At 39.9% G+C, this 17,127-nt stretch overlaps 1 protein-coding gene across 3 annotated transcripts in view; it reads right to left on the bottom strand.

Annotated features, from left to right (window-relative positions):
* RDH13 (retinol dehydrogenase 13) overlaps positions 1 to 16,791 on the bottom strand; it is a 31,062-nt gene extending 14,271 nt beyond the window's left edge. The window contains exons 1-4 of one of the 3 annotated variants that reach the window (XM_030195901.1): positions 16,557 to 16,791; positions 9,050 to 9,168; positions 4,604 to 4,759; positions 373 to 477 (exon numbers count right to left, since the gene is read on the bottom strand). In XM_030195901.1, coding sequence (XP_030051761.1) covers positions 373 to 477; positions 4,604 to 4,759; positions 9,050 to 9,168; positions 16,557 to 16,621 — 445 coding nt within the window. In that variant the 5' untranslated portion in view covers positions 16,622 to 16,791. Of the gene's footprint in view, positions 1 to 372; positions 478 to 4,603; positions 4,760 to 9,049; positions 9,169 to 16,133; positions 16,513 to 16,556 lie in introns of those variants that run through there. The other 2 variants (XM_030195903.1, XM_030195904.1) reach the window with 2 other exon arrangements.
* Positions 16,792 to 17,127: the final 336 nt, after the last annotated feature.

Here is a 17,127-nt window from a genome sequence, read left to right as displayed (position 1 = left end):
AATACAACAGTAATAAACAGCCATCAAGTCTGTCAATACTACGATACTAACAAACAAGAACTTTATTGTATTTTATATTTTACATGGATTAAAACCTCACCCCACCCCTTTGACCCCAAACAAAATGACATTATAATCTGTGGAAGGTCTGCACTCTTAGTGGTCTCCCACAATACCACATAAAGCTACATTTCTCTACATTACAAAAAGAAACGGATCCCACCCAAGCCCCAGAAACCAACCCCACCCCTCCACGCATGGCCCGCAATATGACTGATTAGAAGTTATGGGTGGCCATTCTCATGGAAGAAGACCTGTCATCTTAATTAAATTAATAAGTTTTACTGCTGATGAACCCAGTGTTCACCTTACCTAAGTGATTGACTCCAAACTGCATTTCAAAATCATCTTCTGTCTTCCAGTATGGGCATCTCATTACTGCTGCATTGTTAATTAGGATATCTATATGGTCCTCTTCTAAAAAGAACAAAGGGAAAAAGGCAAACAAATTCAGAGCTGCTATCCCTATATGACAGAGTAATATTGGTCATGTAAAAAGTCATCGCTCTAGAATAAAATGAATAAATCTTTCAAGGTGGCATTCAAACATACAGGGGAAGAGTCAAGAATAGCACCTATCTTTTGGTGACCTAATAACTGGGTGATAACCCCTTAATTCTAGAACAGTCACCAAAAACTGCGCGTGCAAATTTCGGCATGCACCCAATTTGCGTGAGCAATTTAATTGAATCATGAGCCATGGTGCCTATAACTGGCTTTTAAAAAAGCAATTATTGGTGCTAATTGAAATCAATTAACATGTGCACAACTAAATTTTACGTGCATCCCAGAAAAGGGTACATGGATTCCAGTTATGTGAGCAATTGTAGAATAAGGGGGTTCCGCACATAAATTTAGGTGGGGTGGCATTTGCATCACGATTTTGTTGGTGCAAATGGATGTGCCTAAATTTATGCATTGTAATGGTATCAGTTTATTACTGAAATATGTAGCATATTTGCTGGATTATATATACACCTATATATTTGTGCAGCTCTTAAAAATACAATGCAGCAGAACTGGCTTTCATTCCAAAAGCCCTCTCCCCTCTCCCTTTGGGGAATATTTACAAGACAAAAGTACTGCTGCAGTGGCAGGGACCTCACCTTGCCTTTTCTCATTCCTTAAACAAAAGACTTAAGACTGCTTTAAAGTTTTAAATTGACTCTATTCCTCTGATCAACACAACAAAGATTGGACCTAACCAGAGGATGCAAAGAGACAGACAGGTGGGAAAGGTGTGAAGAGCCCATTGAAGACAAAGACTTCAGAGGGGAGACCATAAACAGGACATTTGCTTGTCTAAGGTATACCTGCCCCTCCCATCAGCTTTCAGACATGTGCAGAAAGGAAGGACTTATAATGTGGTCATGTGAACAGACTACATTAACCATAATGCCTTGCAAAATATCCAGGACATGCACACACCATGCTTCTCTGCTAACATTATAAAAGGCCTGGAAACAGCCCAGCTGCCCTTCTTGGGACCTGCCTCTCTTGGAACCTGCCTCCTCTTGGGACCTGCTGCTGTCTTTGGGGTCCGCTGATGCCTTGCTCCTGAAACATGTGCTCATCAATCAGCTGGACCACAGCATGCTTGTAACAAGGACTTGTAAGTTAACCTACCTGCTACTTTGTTCTATTTTAAGCACAGATTCTCTGTTCTAAGATCCTTTTAAAACCTACCTCTCGTGTGCAATTGTATATTAAATCAATCTTTTTGAAGCTAAAAATACGGTCTCTTTGTGTTCTGAGTATATACTTAATCTATTCAATTTATTGCAATTATCACCTTTGGTGATTGGTGGAGAAATTAATATCCTAAAACTTATAAATACAGCACCTGCTCTTAAATTATAAACAGTAGCGAGTGCTCTTGAGCTCTTTCCCCAAAATAAATAATTTCTTGTAACAGCATGACCCCCTGCGCGTAAGCACTATTCTATAAACTGTGCCTAACTTTAGGTATGGCTTATAGAATGGCGTTTTATTTTCCATGCCAATGCTTTAGGCGCAATTTATAGAATTCACCTCTAAGCATAAAATTATTCACGGCGAGGCCCCAGTCTACATGGCAGACCTTACAGACCTACCAACCAGGAACACAAAAAGGTCAGCACGCACATACCTAAATCTCCACTACCCTAGCTGCAAAGGACTAAAATAAAACAACATATGCATCCAGCTTCTCTTATATAAGCACGCAACTATGGAATGAACTGCCAAACGTCATGAAAACAATGCACGACCTAACAAACTTCCGGAAATCGTTAAAAAACAACCTGTTCACAAAGGCATACCAGAATGATCCAACCTAAACACTTGAACCCTGCAACACAATTGAAACTCTTACCAGAACTGGACAAAACTTAACTCTGTTTCCTTGAATACTTAATATACTCTGCCATCTATGAACATTAACACTAGACCACTCTGTATTTCTCTTACCGGAATTGGCGATCGCCATCACGGTACTATGTAAGCCACATTGAGCCTGCAAATAGGTGGGAAAATGTGGGATACAAATGCAATAAATAAATAAGCGTCAACTCTACAACAGCAGTTCTGCATGTAATTGGCACGATAGAATACTAGCGTAAGGATGCATTTAAAGCGCCAAACTTTAGGCATGAGAACTTACACCAGCTCAAAGATTGAAGTAAGTGCTTGCGCCTAACTGTAGCTATTCTATAACATGAGTGTGCAAGTCCTGGGCACACCTTGACCCACCTATGCCTCTCCTCGGTTCACACCACTCCCCCCTTGCAGCTGTACACTATGAAGTCTGGGCACACATTTTATAGAATATTAAAGTCAGCTACGCATATAACTTGTACCTGGTGCCAACACTACCTAGTGTCAACATCAATGACCAGCTCATTATTATATTAAAGTTGCACATATAACTGACCTTATTCTATAACTTGTGTGTGTAACTTTGCATACTAAGGGCCTGATTCTAAATATGGACAAAACCCATGCTTAGCGCTAGTCTATAAAACTCACCTAAATTTAGGCACCGTTAATAGAATACACGTAGCAGCCGTCCCACGACTAAAATTTAGGATCAGCCATTTATGCCAACTAAAACCTGGTGTAAATGCCCACGTCTTATTTAGGTGCAGATCGGGCATATTCTGTAACAGTGCACATAATTTTCAGGAACACCCACAACCCGCCCATGTCCCTTTCATGGTCACACACCCTTTTGTGATCCATGCATTAGAATTTACAAGCACCACTTTACAGGTTATGCTTAGAAAGTTGTACATGTAAATTCTAATTAGTGCCAATAATAGCTCATTAGAACCAATTATCTACACTGATTAGATTGTTAAACAATTTCAATTTTCATTTTATTAATGCTTGAACCCCATAATATACAATCAAGTCGTTTCAATGTGGTTTACGTAGTGTTAAGATACAGAGAAAATACAAAATGATGAATTGTATAGTAGCATTATATAGTGTTAATATGTAAGTGTACACAGGATGAGAGCTAGAGATCGAAAGTATACATGTACTAGTTCTTTCGTTGTTGTTTGCATTGGAGGTAGGTGGGGAGGATATGCAAATGAAGAGGACATAGGTTACTAGACAAAATAGTAGGGCTGTAGGAGGTCTGGTCGAATATTGGGTTGATGTAAACACAGAAGAACACAAGTCTTCGCACACTCGAAATCACAAAGGACACAGCGAAGATGACATGAAGATATGGTCTCTAGACGATGCTTAAAGAGTCCAAGTTTATTGTGTAGCTTAAAAGAATAGACACGGCTGTTTTTCGGCCAAAGCCTGCCTCAGGAGTCTTTACAGTCTCTCAACGTCTATGGAAAAACCATAAATCTATGGATATAGCATCAAATCAAAAATCTGGTATATTAAAACCCAATGCTAAAGTCCAGAGCTATACACAAGGCTTTTTGGAAATTGCTTTTAAATGCGAAACACCAACTCTTCCAGAAGACTTCCCTCCAAGTTTTGACCATGTTCACTATAGTTACTACGTTTCCTAAAACCTCTTATTTTGTCTATAGATCAAGACTAGACCAGAAGCTCCATGGAGTTAAGGTGTTATCTGTACAGTGCTGAGTACATCTAGCAGTTCTAGAAATAGTAACAGCACTGTGATAGCAGAAACTGGTACGCTGATGTCACTAGAGGATGCAACTCCATATACAGAACTGCAGTAGTGTTAACCATAGAGAGTCTAAGCCTGTAGTGATACTAGAAGTCTAGTCTATTTATTATTTACATGTAGCTCTCATATTTTCTATTTGGAATTTTAAACTGGTAGCTCAAGGTGAGTTATATTCCGATACCTTGAGTAGAAAACCTTTTTTTTTTTTAAACAGATACTATTAAAAACAACAAAAAAAAATCACACTCTTCAATGATTAAAGTGTTAATTTCTATTAACATTCCTAAAAAGAAATGTGAATTAGTTTACAATATGGTAACTGATGTATTTGGGGCTATTTTTAGGTATTCAAAAATATCACAGATTCTCTCTGAAAATATGTTTGCACACATCAATACTTACCTTCATTTATTCTCTTTGCAAATTCTCTAATAGATTTCATAGATGACAGGTCAAGATGCTTGGCAAAAACATTGTGAGATAAGGTTTCCCCTCGAATTTCTTTTGCAGCTGCCTCACACTTATCCATATCCCGACAGGCCATAATTATCTTTCCTCCTGTAATCCCATTAAAAAGAAAAACAGCTTAAATACAAAGGCTTTTCAGACACTTCAGTCTCTAAGAACATATGCTCTTATGAAAGCTGCAGTAATTCCAATTTTATATATTTTTTAGATATTTCACAGAAAGCTAATTGCTTTTTAGAAAAATAAGCCTTAAGTAACTTCATTTTTAAAGCTACCAACTGTAAGGCAAGTAAAGTGGATCTCTTTTGAATAAGATCCCGAGAGGATTCTAAGAATTTTGATACATCTAAACTGTCTGGAGAGTTAAGCATATCCAAAGTTCTCATTAACAACTCTTGAGCTTCTAGGTATATAATATGCATTGTCACACAAACACTCTCATAATGAGGAAACTACAAAACATCCTTTGAGTACAAATTGAAGAGCAGCAAATCACCTGGACAGGTGAGTATACATCCCAGAGTACTAATAGCTCTGCAAGTTCATTTGAAATTTATCTTTAAAATCCAGCATGGTACCAGAAGATTGGAGAGTGACCAATGCAATGCCAGCTTTAAAAAGGGTTTCAGAGGTGATCCGGGAAATTACAGTACAGTGAGTCTGACCTCGGTGACAGGCAAAATGATGGAGACTATTATAAAGAACAAAATTACAAAACATATACATAAGCATGGATTAATGAGACAAAGGTGCTCATTTTCAAAGCACATAGACTTACAAAGTTAAATAGAAACATATGTAACTTAAGTTAACTTAAGTTTATGTGCTTTGAAAATGAGCCTCAAAGCCAACATGGATTTAGTCAAGGAACATCTTGCCTCACCAATCTCCTACATTTCTTGGAAGGGCTGAATAAACCTGTGGATAAAGGTGAGCCAGTCAATATTAGTATCTAGATTTTTCAAAAGGCATTTGACAAAGTACCTATGAAAGACTCCTGAGGAAATCAGAAAGTCATGGGATAGGAGGTAATGTTCTATTGTGAATTAAGAAATGGTTAAAAGATAGAAAACAGGAAGTAGGGTTAAATGGTCAGTATTCTCAATGGAGAGGGGTAGATAGAGGTGTTCCACAGAGGTCTGTGCTGGGACCACTGCTTTTTAACATATTTATAATTGATCTAGAGATGAGAACAACAATTAGTGAGGTAATTAAATTTGCTAATGACACAAAGTTATTCAAAGTTGTTAGGCACAGGCAGCTCCTTGTGACTCTGGGCAAGTCACTTAACCCTTCGTTGCCCCAGGTACAAATAAGTACCTGTATATAATATGTAAGTCGCATTGAGCCTGCCATGAGTGGGAAAGTGCGGGGTACAAATGCAACAAAAATTCAAAAAAAAAACAAAAATAAAAATTAAATCACAAGAGGCTTGTGAAAAAATGCAAGAGGACCTTACGAGACAGAGACTGGGCATCCATATGGTAGATGACATTTATGTGAGCAAGTGCAAAGTGATGCAAGTAAGAAAGAGGAACCCAAACTATAACTATGTGATGCACGGTTCCACATTAGGCACCACCACCCAGGAAAAGATCTACGTGTTATTGTTAATGAAACATTGAAACCTTCTGCTCAGTGTGCAGTGGCGGCTAAGAAAGCAAATAGAATGTTAGAAATTATTAGGAAAGAAATGGAAAACAAAAATGAGATTATAATGCCTTTGTATTGGGAGGGGGAGGGGTCTACCTGGACTATAAGAGGCCAAGTTCAGGAAGACAGGGCGGCAATGGACAATAGTAAGGGGGGGGGAAGGGGACAGGGATGGAGGGAGGGGGGGAAATGGTTAAAAGCTTGATGACCGCCTTTCTTATTCTATGGTCATTGTGTGTATCGTGATATTTGAATTCTCTACATTTACATTGTTGGAAGTGTTTATTTAAGACTTTCATCAATAAAAACGTTGAAACATAATGCCTTTGTATTGTTCCATGGTGTGACCGCACCTCAAATACTGTGTGTAATTCTGGTCATCGCATCGCAAAAAAGATATAGCGGAATTAGAAAAGATACAGAGAAGGGCAACAAAAATGATTGCAGCTAAATGGAAGCAGACTTCTGGTCCCACAGATTGGTAACTATGGTTGCGAATAGTTTGAGACATGGAATAATTAACAGATCACCAGCATGGACGCTTTGATCCTGCCAGGGAAGAATGGACAAAGTTAGCTGATATGTTATCTCATATGTGAGTTCATACAAAGTTTTGTATTTTTTGGGGGGGAGGGGGAGGAGTTTTTCTACTTTGCAACACACTTTCTTTAATGCCCACTGAAGAACCACTGTTGAACATTTGATGTTAAGTATATTTTCCTGGTTTGGGGAGAGGGGGGGTTAGATTTGGAGGGGTAGGGAAGTATTTTGTATGTGAGGGGTTTCTAGAAAGTTATATGGGTTGGCTGATATAATGTGTGTTATTTCTGATTTTGGTACTAAAACCACAAAAAAAACCCACACATTTCAGAATTAAAATTGAAAGTTAAAAAAAAAAAAAAAAATATATATATATATATATATATATATAGGCTTTTGCACCTACCCCAAGACAACTGCAAGTGGCAGCTATTATTTTAGACTTGTGGTCTAAATTAAAGGGCAGGTGCAGAAGTTGATGGCACTCTCCCCAATCCCCCCCCCCCCCCCCAGCTCATACCAGGAGTCTCTCTGGTTTCTAATAGGGACCTGGAGCGATCCTCAGAGGCTCTTGCTCCATCAGGCACCTGGGATCAAAATGGCACCTCTGACTGCCCCCCCCCAGCATGAGTACAAGATTATTGTTAGGGGTCGCTGCCAAATAAAAGTATGCAAAAATATTCATGCTCTTGCTGGCAAGCACATATATTTTATAGGAAGCACGTGAAAGCCTGGCTCTTCTCCCAGTCCCTTGAAACGTATGGTGACTGACTCTAGAGTAATTTTGCACCTGGACTAGCTTGCTTAGACCAGCTCCTTATATATTGTTAACTGTACAACGATCTTGCTTTGAATTTAGCCACCTATCTATTTATCCCAATTGATGCTGTACTACCCATCTTGTCCCCATCTATATGGTAAGAAATATTGTAGAAAAGCATCCTACCCATGTTATTTGAATGTTCTAATATGTGCTTATTAGGTGTTTTATTGGTATTATGTTGGCATTGTATTATATCTAGGTTATTTGAATATTCTTCCAATGCTGTTTATTGTTGTATTATTTGTATTGTACTAACAATTATATTTCTGTTATATGGTTGTTCTGTAGTGCTCTTAAATGTGTATTTTTCATACTGTTTCATGGTAGTCCTATTATTAGGTTTCAATTTGCCGTTTCCAAGCTTACCTCATTTATTGTATTTATGTTTATATTTGGTTATTTTACTATTGTTATGCTGTTAACAAAACCAACAAAACTGTAACCCGCTTTGGGTGAATCTCTTCATAAAGGTAGTTAATAAATCCCAATAAAATAAAAACCACTTTCAGCATGTAGAATACGCTTTATACACTGGAAAAGCTTTAGAATAAAATCATCCCCTCAAAGAGTTTTACTTACTGTTTAATATTTCACATCCCCAGCTTGTACCAGACTCGTTCCCATTTTTCCCAGGGCTGCTCCCTGAGGACAGTAGAGGACTCACTGCCATAACACCCCACTGTAGAGAAACAGGGTCACCACCAAGCTTTCCTAGTAGAGTCATTATTTTGACTGCTGTTCCCTTCCTTTCTCCCAAAGAGAAGGAAATGTATTGGTCCTCCTCCTCTGATCAGAGCCAGAAAGGAAAGTACACAGCTGAGTTCAAATTTAATGACTCCTTTTACTAAGAGAAAGAGAGGAGCAGCATATGCATAAGTGGTGGTAAAGCTGCAGGAAGGAGGGAAGGGAAAGGTGCTGCAGACTAGGAATGACAAGAGGTTTACAGAGGTCTCATACTCGACCTCACAATCTCTCAACATCTCAAGCACACTGTCAGGTCCCTTCTCTCATTATCTCTCCCGTGGCATCAGCTAAAGCCTCTGGTGGAAGCTGTGATTTCTGATCCTTTCAGAGGAGAGGCACACTGTCCAAAGGAGAATTAGATCACTGCATTTGTGTGTGAGAATGAGCAAGTATATGCGAGAGCACAAGAAAGAGAGAAGGGAGCAGCTGCCTGCTGGAAATTCTGACAGATTCCTATGACACTCTCAATGATTTGCTTTCATGTCTTTGAAAAAGGCTGGACATCAACTGCATTAGTCTCAAGTCATTCAGCAGAATTTTGATCTGCAAAGGCACTGCAGACAAGCTTCCTTTTGGTATATATTTTTTAATGCATTATGAAAGATGTAAATTACGTTTACCTCTTCTGGCTAATTCTAAGGCTGTTTCTTTCCCAATGCCAGTATTTGCTCCTGTTACGATGACGGTCTTTCCTATTATAACTGCTTTGCTTGGACAAGTGCCACCACTTATATAATCCCTAAAAAAAATACAAACAATTACATAAAAACAAAATAACTTTTGTGTAATATTTCCTATATTTATACCAAATAGAAGTAATGATCCAGAGACAGTGCTCCAAATCATTGTAAAATAAAATACAAATACATTTTTTATTTTTTTTTATTTATTTATTGCATTTGTATCCCACATTTTCCCACCTATTTGCAGGCTCAATGTGGCTTACATAGTTTTGTTAACATTGTCATTCCATGATATCAGATACAGTTAGTATTGTGCAGAGATTAAGTAAAGGAAGAAAGAAGAAGGAAGGGAGTGATTAGGGTAATTATAGAAGGTGGGGTTTCAGAACTGAGTGGGTTGGTGAGGTGGATTAGTGAGGCTATCGGTTCTCACTGTAGGCTTTGTTGAAGAAATATGTCTTCAGAGATTTGCGAAAGATAGTTGTTTTGTCGATTGTTTTCAGGTCTGTAGGTAGTGCATTCCATAACTGCGTGCTCATGTAAGAGAAGGTAGTGGCATGCATCAGCTTGTATTTTAGTCCTTTACAGCTGGGGAAGTGCAGGTTGAGAAATTTGCGGGATGATCTTGTGGCGTTTCTGGGAGGTAGGTCCACGAGGTTTAGCATGTAGATTGGGGCGTCTGCGTGAATGATTTTGTGTACAATCGTGCAGATCTTTAATGCAATGCGTTCCTTAAGTAGGAGCCAATGAAGTTTCTCTCTTAAGGGGTTTGCACTTTCATATTTAGTTTTTCCAAATATGAGTCTGGCGGCAGTATTCTGGGCAGTTTGGAGTTTTTTGATAGTCTGTTCTTTACAGCCAGCATACAGTGCACTGCAGTAGTCCAGATGACTTATTACCATTGACTGTACCAGGGTACGGAAGATGTATCTCGGGAAGAACAGTTTTACTCTTTTGAGTTTCCACATGGAGTAGAACATCTTTTTCACGTGGGCATCAAGAGCGAGGTTTCGATCAATGGTGACTCCAAGAATTTTCAAGTTTTGTGAGACAGGAAGAAAACAGTATGGTGTGATTATGGTGAAGAAATTTTTTGTGTTATGTTGTGAGGTGAGTACAAGACATTGTGTTTTTTCTGCGTTACGTTTTAGTTGGAATGCATCTGCCCATGTGTGCATTGTTTGGAGGCTTTGGTTGATCTCGTTGGTGATTTCATTTAGATCATGTTTGAACGGGATGTAAATTGTGACGTCATCTGCATATATGTAGGGGCTGAGGTTTTTAATTGGCTAGAAGTTTGGCTAAAGGTATCATCATTAGGTTGAATTAAGGTTGGTGAGAGGGGGGATCCTTGGGGGACTCCACATTCAGGTGTCCATGGGGGTGATCTGTCCGCGTTCGTTGTTACTTGGTATGATCTTGTGGTCAGGAATCCTTTGAACCATTTGAGAACTGTGCCTCCTACTCCGAAGTATTCTAGTATATGTCATAGTATTTCATGATTAACCATGTCAAAGGCACTGGACATGTCAAATTGTAGGAGGAGTATGTTGTTACCAGTTGCAATTGCTTGTTTGAATGAGTTCATTGCGGACACTAGAACAGTTTCGGTGCTGTGGTTTGACTGAAATCCTGATTGAGATTCGTGCAGAATTGAGTGTTTATTTAGGTATTCAGTAAGTTGTTTCGTCACTATGCCTTCCATGAGTTTGGTTATAAGTGGAATACATGCTACTGGGCGATAGTTGGTTAGGTCCATTGTGCTTTTCTTAGCATCTTTCGGTAGCAAAGTAAGTAGGATGTTTCCTTTATCCGTGGGAAAGAGTCCATTTTGAAGTCTGTGATTTATGTGGTTCGTGAGGTCTGTTTTGAATTGTTTGGGTGCGGATCTTATTAGACTATTAGGGCAAATGTCTAATTTGCATTGCGATTTGGCGTATTTTCCAAGCCAATGTGAGATTTCACTTGATGAGAGCGTGTCAAAGTTGGTCCATGATCGATCTGCTGGGCATTCCCCGGGTTTTGGGTCTAGACATTCAAGGATATTTGTGTAATCCGTTGTATTGGTAGGTATCATGAGTCGGAGCTTTATGATTTTTTCCTTGAAGTAATTTGCAAGATTGGTTGCTGATGGGGTATCTGTGTTGTTGGAGGTAGCCGTACTAGTATTTAGGAGATTGTTTACGAGTGAGAAGAGTTCATGTGTATCCTTGTAGTTTGGTCCTATTTTGGTTTTGTAATACGTCCTTTTAGTTTGTCTGATAGTGTATTTGTATTTTCTTTGTATTTGTTTCCAGTCTTTGTGTGTGTTTTCGTCTTTTTTCTTGTTCCATGCTCTTTCTAGTCTTCTTACCTGTGTTTTTAGTTCTTCCAATTCTTCATTGAACCATGGTATTGAGTTTTTTCTATGTGAGGTTCTGGTTTGAAGTGGCGCTATATTGTCTAGTATTGTTCTGCATCTGTTATCCCATTCTTGAAGAAATTGGGGTGAGTCTGTAGGTGTTGTCCATTCGTCAGTGTAGAATTGTTGTGTATTTTAAAGGAGTCATGTATATATATATACACACACACACACACAAAATCTACAAATAATGTCAGTCAGTCCTGGAATTTCTATGGCTTAACACTAAAAATCAAAACCTGTGGTTCAAATCATTTAATTGGGAAAAAAAAGTCAGTAGCTATGTGCATGCCCACAGCCAGCACCTGTGCGGCCTACCTCTTGTGTGGGCTCCTGATGAGTCGAAATGTTTTGGGGTGTGGTATGGTAATTCTATGCAGCATTCTTTAAAACTTAAGAGGAGATGCTGCGGTTAATTGATGACATTCTTTTAAAGTGGTCACGATTAATCTGTCCTAGTGGGGGTGCCTGGACGCCATAAATACATAATTTATCCTAGGCACCAGTACTGAGTATGATACCTCTTCCGCACCCTGATTTCTTTTATAAAATATTAGAAAGGAACATTTTTAGATTTTTGTGGAAGGGTAAAACACCAAGAATTGCTTTGAGGAAATTAAAATTGATCATAAGTAAATGGGGTGTTAATTTTCCAGATTTTAAGGTTTATCGTTATGCCTATCTGATTGCTGCTGCTGTGGCATGGCTTGAAGATGGGGCAGATCGGAGAAGGGTGCCTAGGTGGTTATAGCTGGAGAAGGCAATAGTTAGTCCATTTCCTCAGAGTAGTTTGCTAATGGCTCAGTAGGGCTCCCACCCCTGTTGGTCAGCATTTTACAGGACCAGGACACTGTACCACTGACTTCACAGTGAGAATCCTGAAAGGTAACTTTAAAACCATACAAGAACGTAAGACCTTTGAAGTCAGAATGATTGAATATTTTAACACCCAACAGAAAGGACTTAACAAGGATCTGGGGTTCCTAGCCCATTATAAACCATAAAGCTGTATGTCTCTGTTGATCACCCTCCCCTCACCTATCCACACCTATCCTGTTAGAATATCAATTATATGCTTTGATGTCCCCATGCATACCTCCGACCCACCCCCATCCTCCCACCCTGTCAGACTGTCATAGTAATGCTTGAATGTTTTCACTTATATACACTGTCAGCTAGCACATTTGCTTATTTCTGATCTGACGAAGGGCAACCTTCGAAAGCTAATCAAGAAATGTATTAAGTTATGTCCAATAAAAAAAGGTATCATCTTATTTTCTTTTCCGTGTTTTATTTTGTTTGATTTCTATTGATAATCTAATGGCTCAGAAAATAGTATCTCATAATCCAGTGATAATTGCTTCCCCAGGGGTTATAAAGTTTGTGGCCCAGTGTTGAAACTGTCCTGTGTCTCTCTGGTTCAATCCTGAGCTAAAGATACAAGAGGAAGTGTTCAGCTGACCTGAGTGTCAGGCTAGGGGTATTTGATTGTGACTTCTACTACCCAAAAGAATCCTAATCCACCCTGTTAAAATGTCCAGGGGTACAAAATACAACCCGTTCTGTATGCCCTAGAAGGGAAAAATATGTCCTATAAAGCACTGTTATGATTTTTTTAATCTGTGGATGAATAAGAAGTCATCATCAATCTCAGGATTCAGTCTAGCTCTCCTGTCTTCCGCAGTCCCTCCTGCAATAGAAGATGTCTTCTTAGAAGATGTGCTAGTAGCAGAATGTACAGGATGCAAATTTTGCTAGCTGTGGCCAGCATGTTTGATTGTTTTTCCAAAAAATAAAAATATTGTTGTCTGTATCAAACATAAATAACAGGCCAGTCCATTAACCGACTTCAAAGTAGAAAGTGACACGGGGACAAAGTTTGTCCCCATCCTCACGGGCTCTGTCCCCATCCCCGTCCCTGCTCCCATCCCCATGGATACTGTTTGTCACCATCCTCGTGTCATTCTCTAATGCAAGGTTCTACATTAGGAGTCATGCCCAGGAAAAGGATCTAGGTGTCATCGTTCATGATACGTTCAAACCCTCTGCTGAATGTGTAGAGGTGGCTAGGAATGCGAATACAATGTTAGGAAAGGAATGGAAAACAAAACTGAGAACATTATAATGTCTTTATATCACTCCATGGTGCGACAACAACTTGAACACTGTGTGCAATTCTAGTCACCGCATCTCAAAAAAGATAAAGCAGAATTAGAAAAGGTACAGAGAAGGGCAAAGAGAGGAGTGGCCTAGTGGCTAGAGTGGTGGACTTTGGTCCTGTGGGAACTGAGGAACTGAGTTCGATTCCCACTTCAGGCACAGACAGCTCCTTGTGACTCTGGGCAAGTCACTTAACCCTCCATTGCCCCATGTAAGCCGCACTAAGCCTGCCATGAGTGGGAAAGTGCGGGGTACAAATGTAACAAAAAAAAATGATAAACGGGATGGGACGACTCCCCTAAGAGGAAAGGTTAAAGTGGCAAGGGCCCTTCAGCTTGGAGAAGAGATGGCTGAGAGGAAATATGATAAAGGTATATAAAATGCTGAGTGAAGTGGAACAGGTAGACATGAATCACTTGTTTACTCTTTGCAAAAATACTAGGACTAGGGGGCACACAATTAAGCCACTATGTAGTAAATTTAAAACAAATAGGCAAAAATATATCTTCACTGAAGGAGTAATTAAACTCTGACATACATTGCCAGAGAACGTGTTGAATGCAGTTAGCTTGGCAGGGTTTAAAAAAAAGGTTTGGATAATTCCTAAAAGAAAAGTCCATAAGCTGTTACTAAGATGAACTTGGGAAAATCCACTGCTTATTTGTAGGATAAGCAGCATAAAATCTGTTTTATTGTTCTAGGATTTTGCCAGGTAACTGTCACCTGTATTGGCCACTGTTGGAAACAGGATACTGGGCTTAATGGACCTTCGGTCTATCCCAGTACTGCAACACTTATGTTCATATAAAAAGAGACGGCTGAGGGGGGAAATGACTGAAGCATACAAAATTCTGAGTTGTGTAGAACAGGTAAAAGTTAATGGATTTTTCATTCTTTCAAAAAGTACAAAAGAACAGGGGCCACTCAGTGAAATTTCATGGAAATACTTTTAACACAAATAGGAGGACATACCCTCAAATTCAGAATTTTTGGGTGCATCAGGAGATTTTGGATTAGATTAGTGGGGCATGATATACAAGGGACAATGGAACAATTTTTACTTGACAAACCCAGAGCCTTTAACCCCTACCCAAATATGCTGTCCTCTTATGCCGAAAACTGAGTCTTATGGCCCGGAAAATAATTTTGCAGTATTGGACATCACCGGAGCCCCCAGCCTTCTGGCACTTTTGGAATCAGGTGCATCTTTGGCAACTTGTGAGACTAAGAAGGTGAGGGGATCCCCTAAGCATAAGAAGCACTTTAACCTGATTTGGAATCCTTACCTACAAATTCTAAGTCCTCGGGGTTGTAGCCTGATTGTCAACACTTTATAAACGATGACTATAGCACCCATTAGTACTTCTAGTATCCAGTCAGCTTCTACTGTGGGGATTGGGGAGGGGGGTTCTTAGACTGGGAGGAATGCTAGGTCCTGAGGGGCTATCAGAGTCCAGGTCCCTGGTGACCAAAGTGCTGGGGTTTATTTGGGGTGGGAGAATTGGAGGGGGGTTAATGGGGTTAGCTGATGGGTCATTTATGTTCATGTTGGACTGTAGGTCACTTCTTGACTTCACAAATAGGAGTATGTATAGAAAGATGTGCTAATTTTGCTAGCTGTGGCCAGCATGTTTGCTTGTTTTTCCGAAAAATAAAAATATTGTCGTCTGCATCAATCAAACATAAATAACAGGCCAGTCCATTAACGACTTCAAAGTAGAAAGTGACACGGGACACCAAGTTCAGGGGAGGAGACGGGTTGGGGGGGGGGGGTTACTGTTACACAAAAAGTTGATGATGATCTTGATTGTCTGCTATATTTTGTCTATTTTGTTAATTCTTCATTGGACATCTAAACTGTTGAGTGTACTCTATTTAAATGCCATCAATAAAAATTGTTGCAACATAAAAGAAAAAGGAGAAAATATTTTTTCACTCAAAGAGTAGTTACTAGAACTCGATGCCAGAGGATGTGGTAACAGTGGTTAGCATATCTGGGTTTTAAAAAATGTAATTCCTGGAGGAAAAGTCCATAGTCTGTTATTGAGATGGTCATGGGGGAAGTCACTGCTTGTCCCAGGATTAGTAGCATGGAATGTTGCTACTAATTAGGTTTCTGCCAGGTATTTGTGTCCTGGATTGGCCACTGGTACAAGCAGGATACTGGGCTAGATGGACCATTGGTCTGACCCAGTATGGCTATTCTTATGTACAATCCCTGTACAAACAACCTCAACCAACATAAAATTCCTACCTAACCTATCCATCTCCACTCAGACTCACCATTCCTGCACAAATACACCTTAATTATCCCATACTGTTCCTTGGTTGCATATATGTAGATAGGAAAACAGAAAAAGGCGCAGTCCCCTTAGTATCTATTTGGGGCTGCTTACTAAAACACTCTAACAACTGTTTTTGCAATCACGACAAATGATAATTGCTTGTTAGTTACTTTACCGGTATTACATGTGAAACTTCATATTTATCGCCTCTTTAATGTTAACAACTTAAAGAAGCAGAACACAGTTCTCGGTGATTTCGGCGGCGATGGAACATGCTCAGAAACAGCCAGTAGAACAATTTCTCCAGAACACGTTAAACTATATAAATTATTCCTGGGCTTCCCAACTCCATCTGCGGGCCCCCATAGGCAGTCAGATTTTCAGGACACCCAAAGCCAATATGCACGTGATCAGTTTGCATACACCATCTGGTCCAGATCTCCAACCCGGCAGGAAGGTCAGAAGGACAGATCATATAAGGAATGGGCCATTCAAATACTGCTATCCAAACGATCCCCTTGACAAATCGCTCTCTTCTCCTTTGCCAACATGACAAGAGAACCAACGAGCAGAAACACTAATCTAAATCAATACTCACTTGACCAGTACCACCCCTCCTATCACAGTGCCCACCACAGAAAACGGAAGTAAATATCTGTTCATGGCTCCACCTCCATAAATGACACCGTGCCTGAAGTGCTCACAAGCTGCCCAGCAATGTTCAGACTGTTTCAGCTTTAGGTTGCTCACGTGCTCACGCACACTAGAGTCCTTAACCCGAGGTCTAAAAGCGCACACTAGCGGCTAACGCACACGCACAGCCTCTCACACAGTGGACAGAGAAACAAACAGGCGCGCGCCGCGCATGCGCGTGCCCTGTCAGCGCTAGAAGTCCCGCCTCCTACCGAGGGGAGACTGGTAGGTGAAAAGCCGAAGTAGTTGCTGTTTGATTTTTTTAACCACAGGTGTTTAGTAAGGGGGTTTGTGAATGGAAGAGTAGCCCTGTCATTCTAGGAAGGTCTTGAACCGATGCAAATGTTATCATAGGAGATCAGGGAGAGATGTGGGAGAAAGTGCAGGGTAAAATTTGTACTACTAGCGATATGCACCAGCAACCTACCAATTCTGCCATTGTGGACCTGGCAGAAGCCTCCTGAGTAGCACAGCCG

The sequence above is a fragment of the Microcaecilia unicolor genome, chromosome 3 (assembly GCF_901765095.1).
Source record: "Microcaecilia unicolor chromosome 3, aMicUni1.1, whole genome shotgun sequence".
Classification (NCBI taxonomy): Eukaryota; Metazoa; Chordata; class Amphibia; order Gymnophiona; family Siphonopidae; genus Microcaecilia; species Microcaecilia unicolor.
This window is presented reverse-complemented; position numbering and strand designations above follow the sequence as displayed.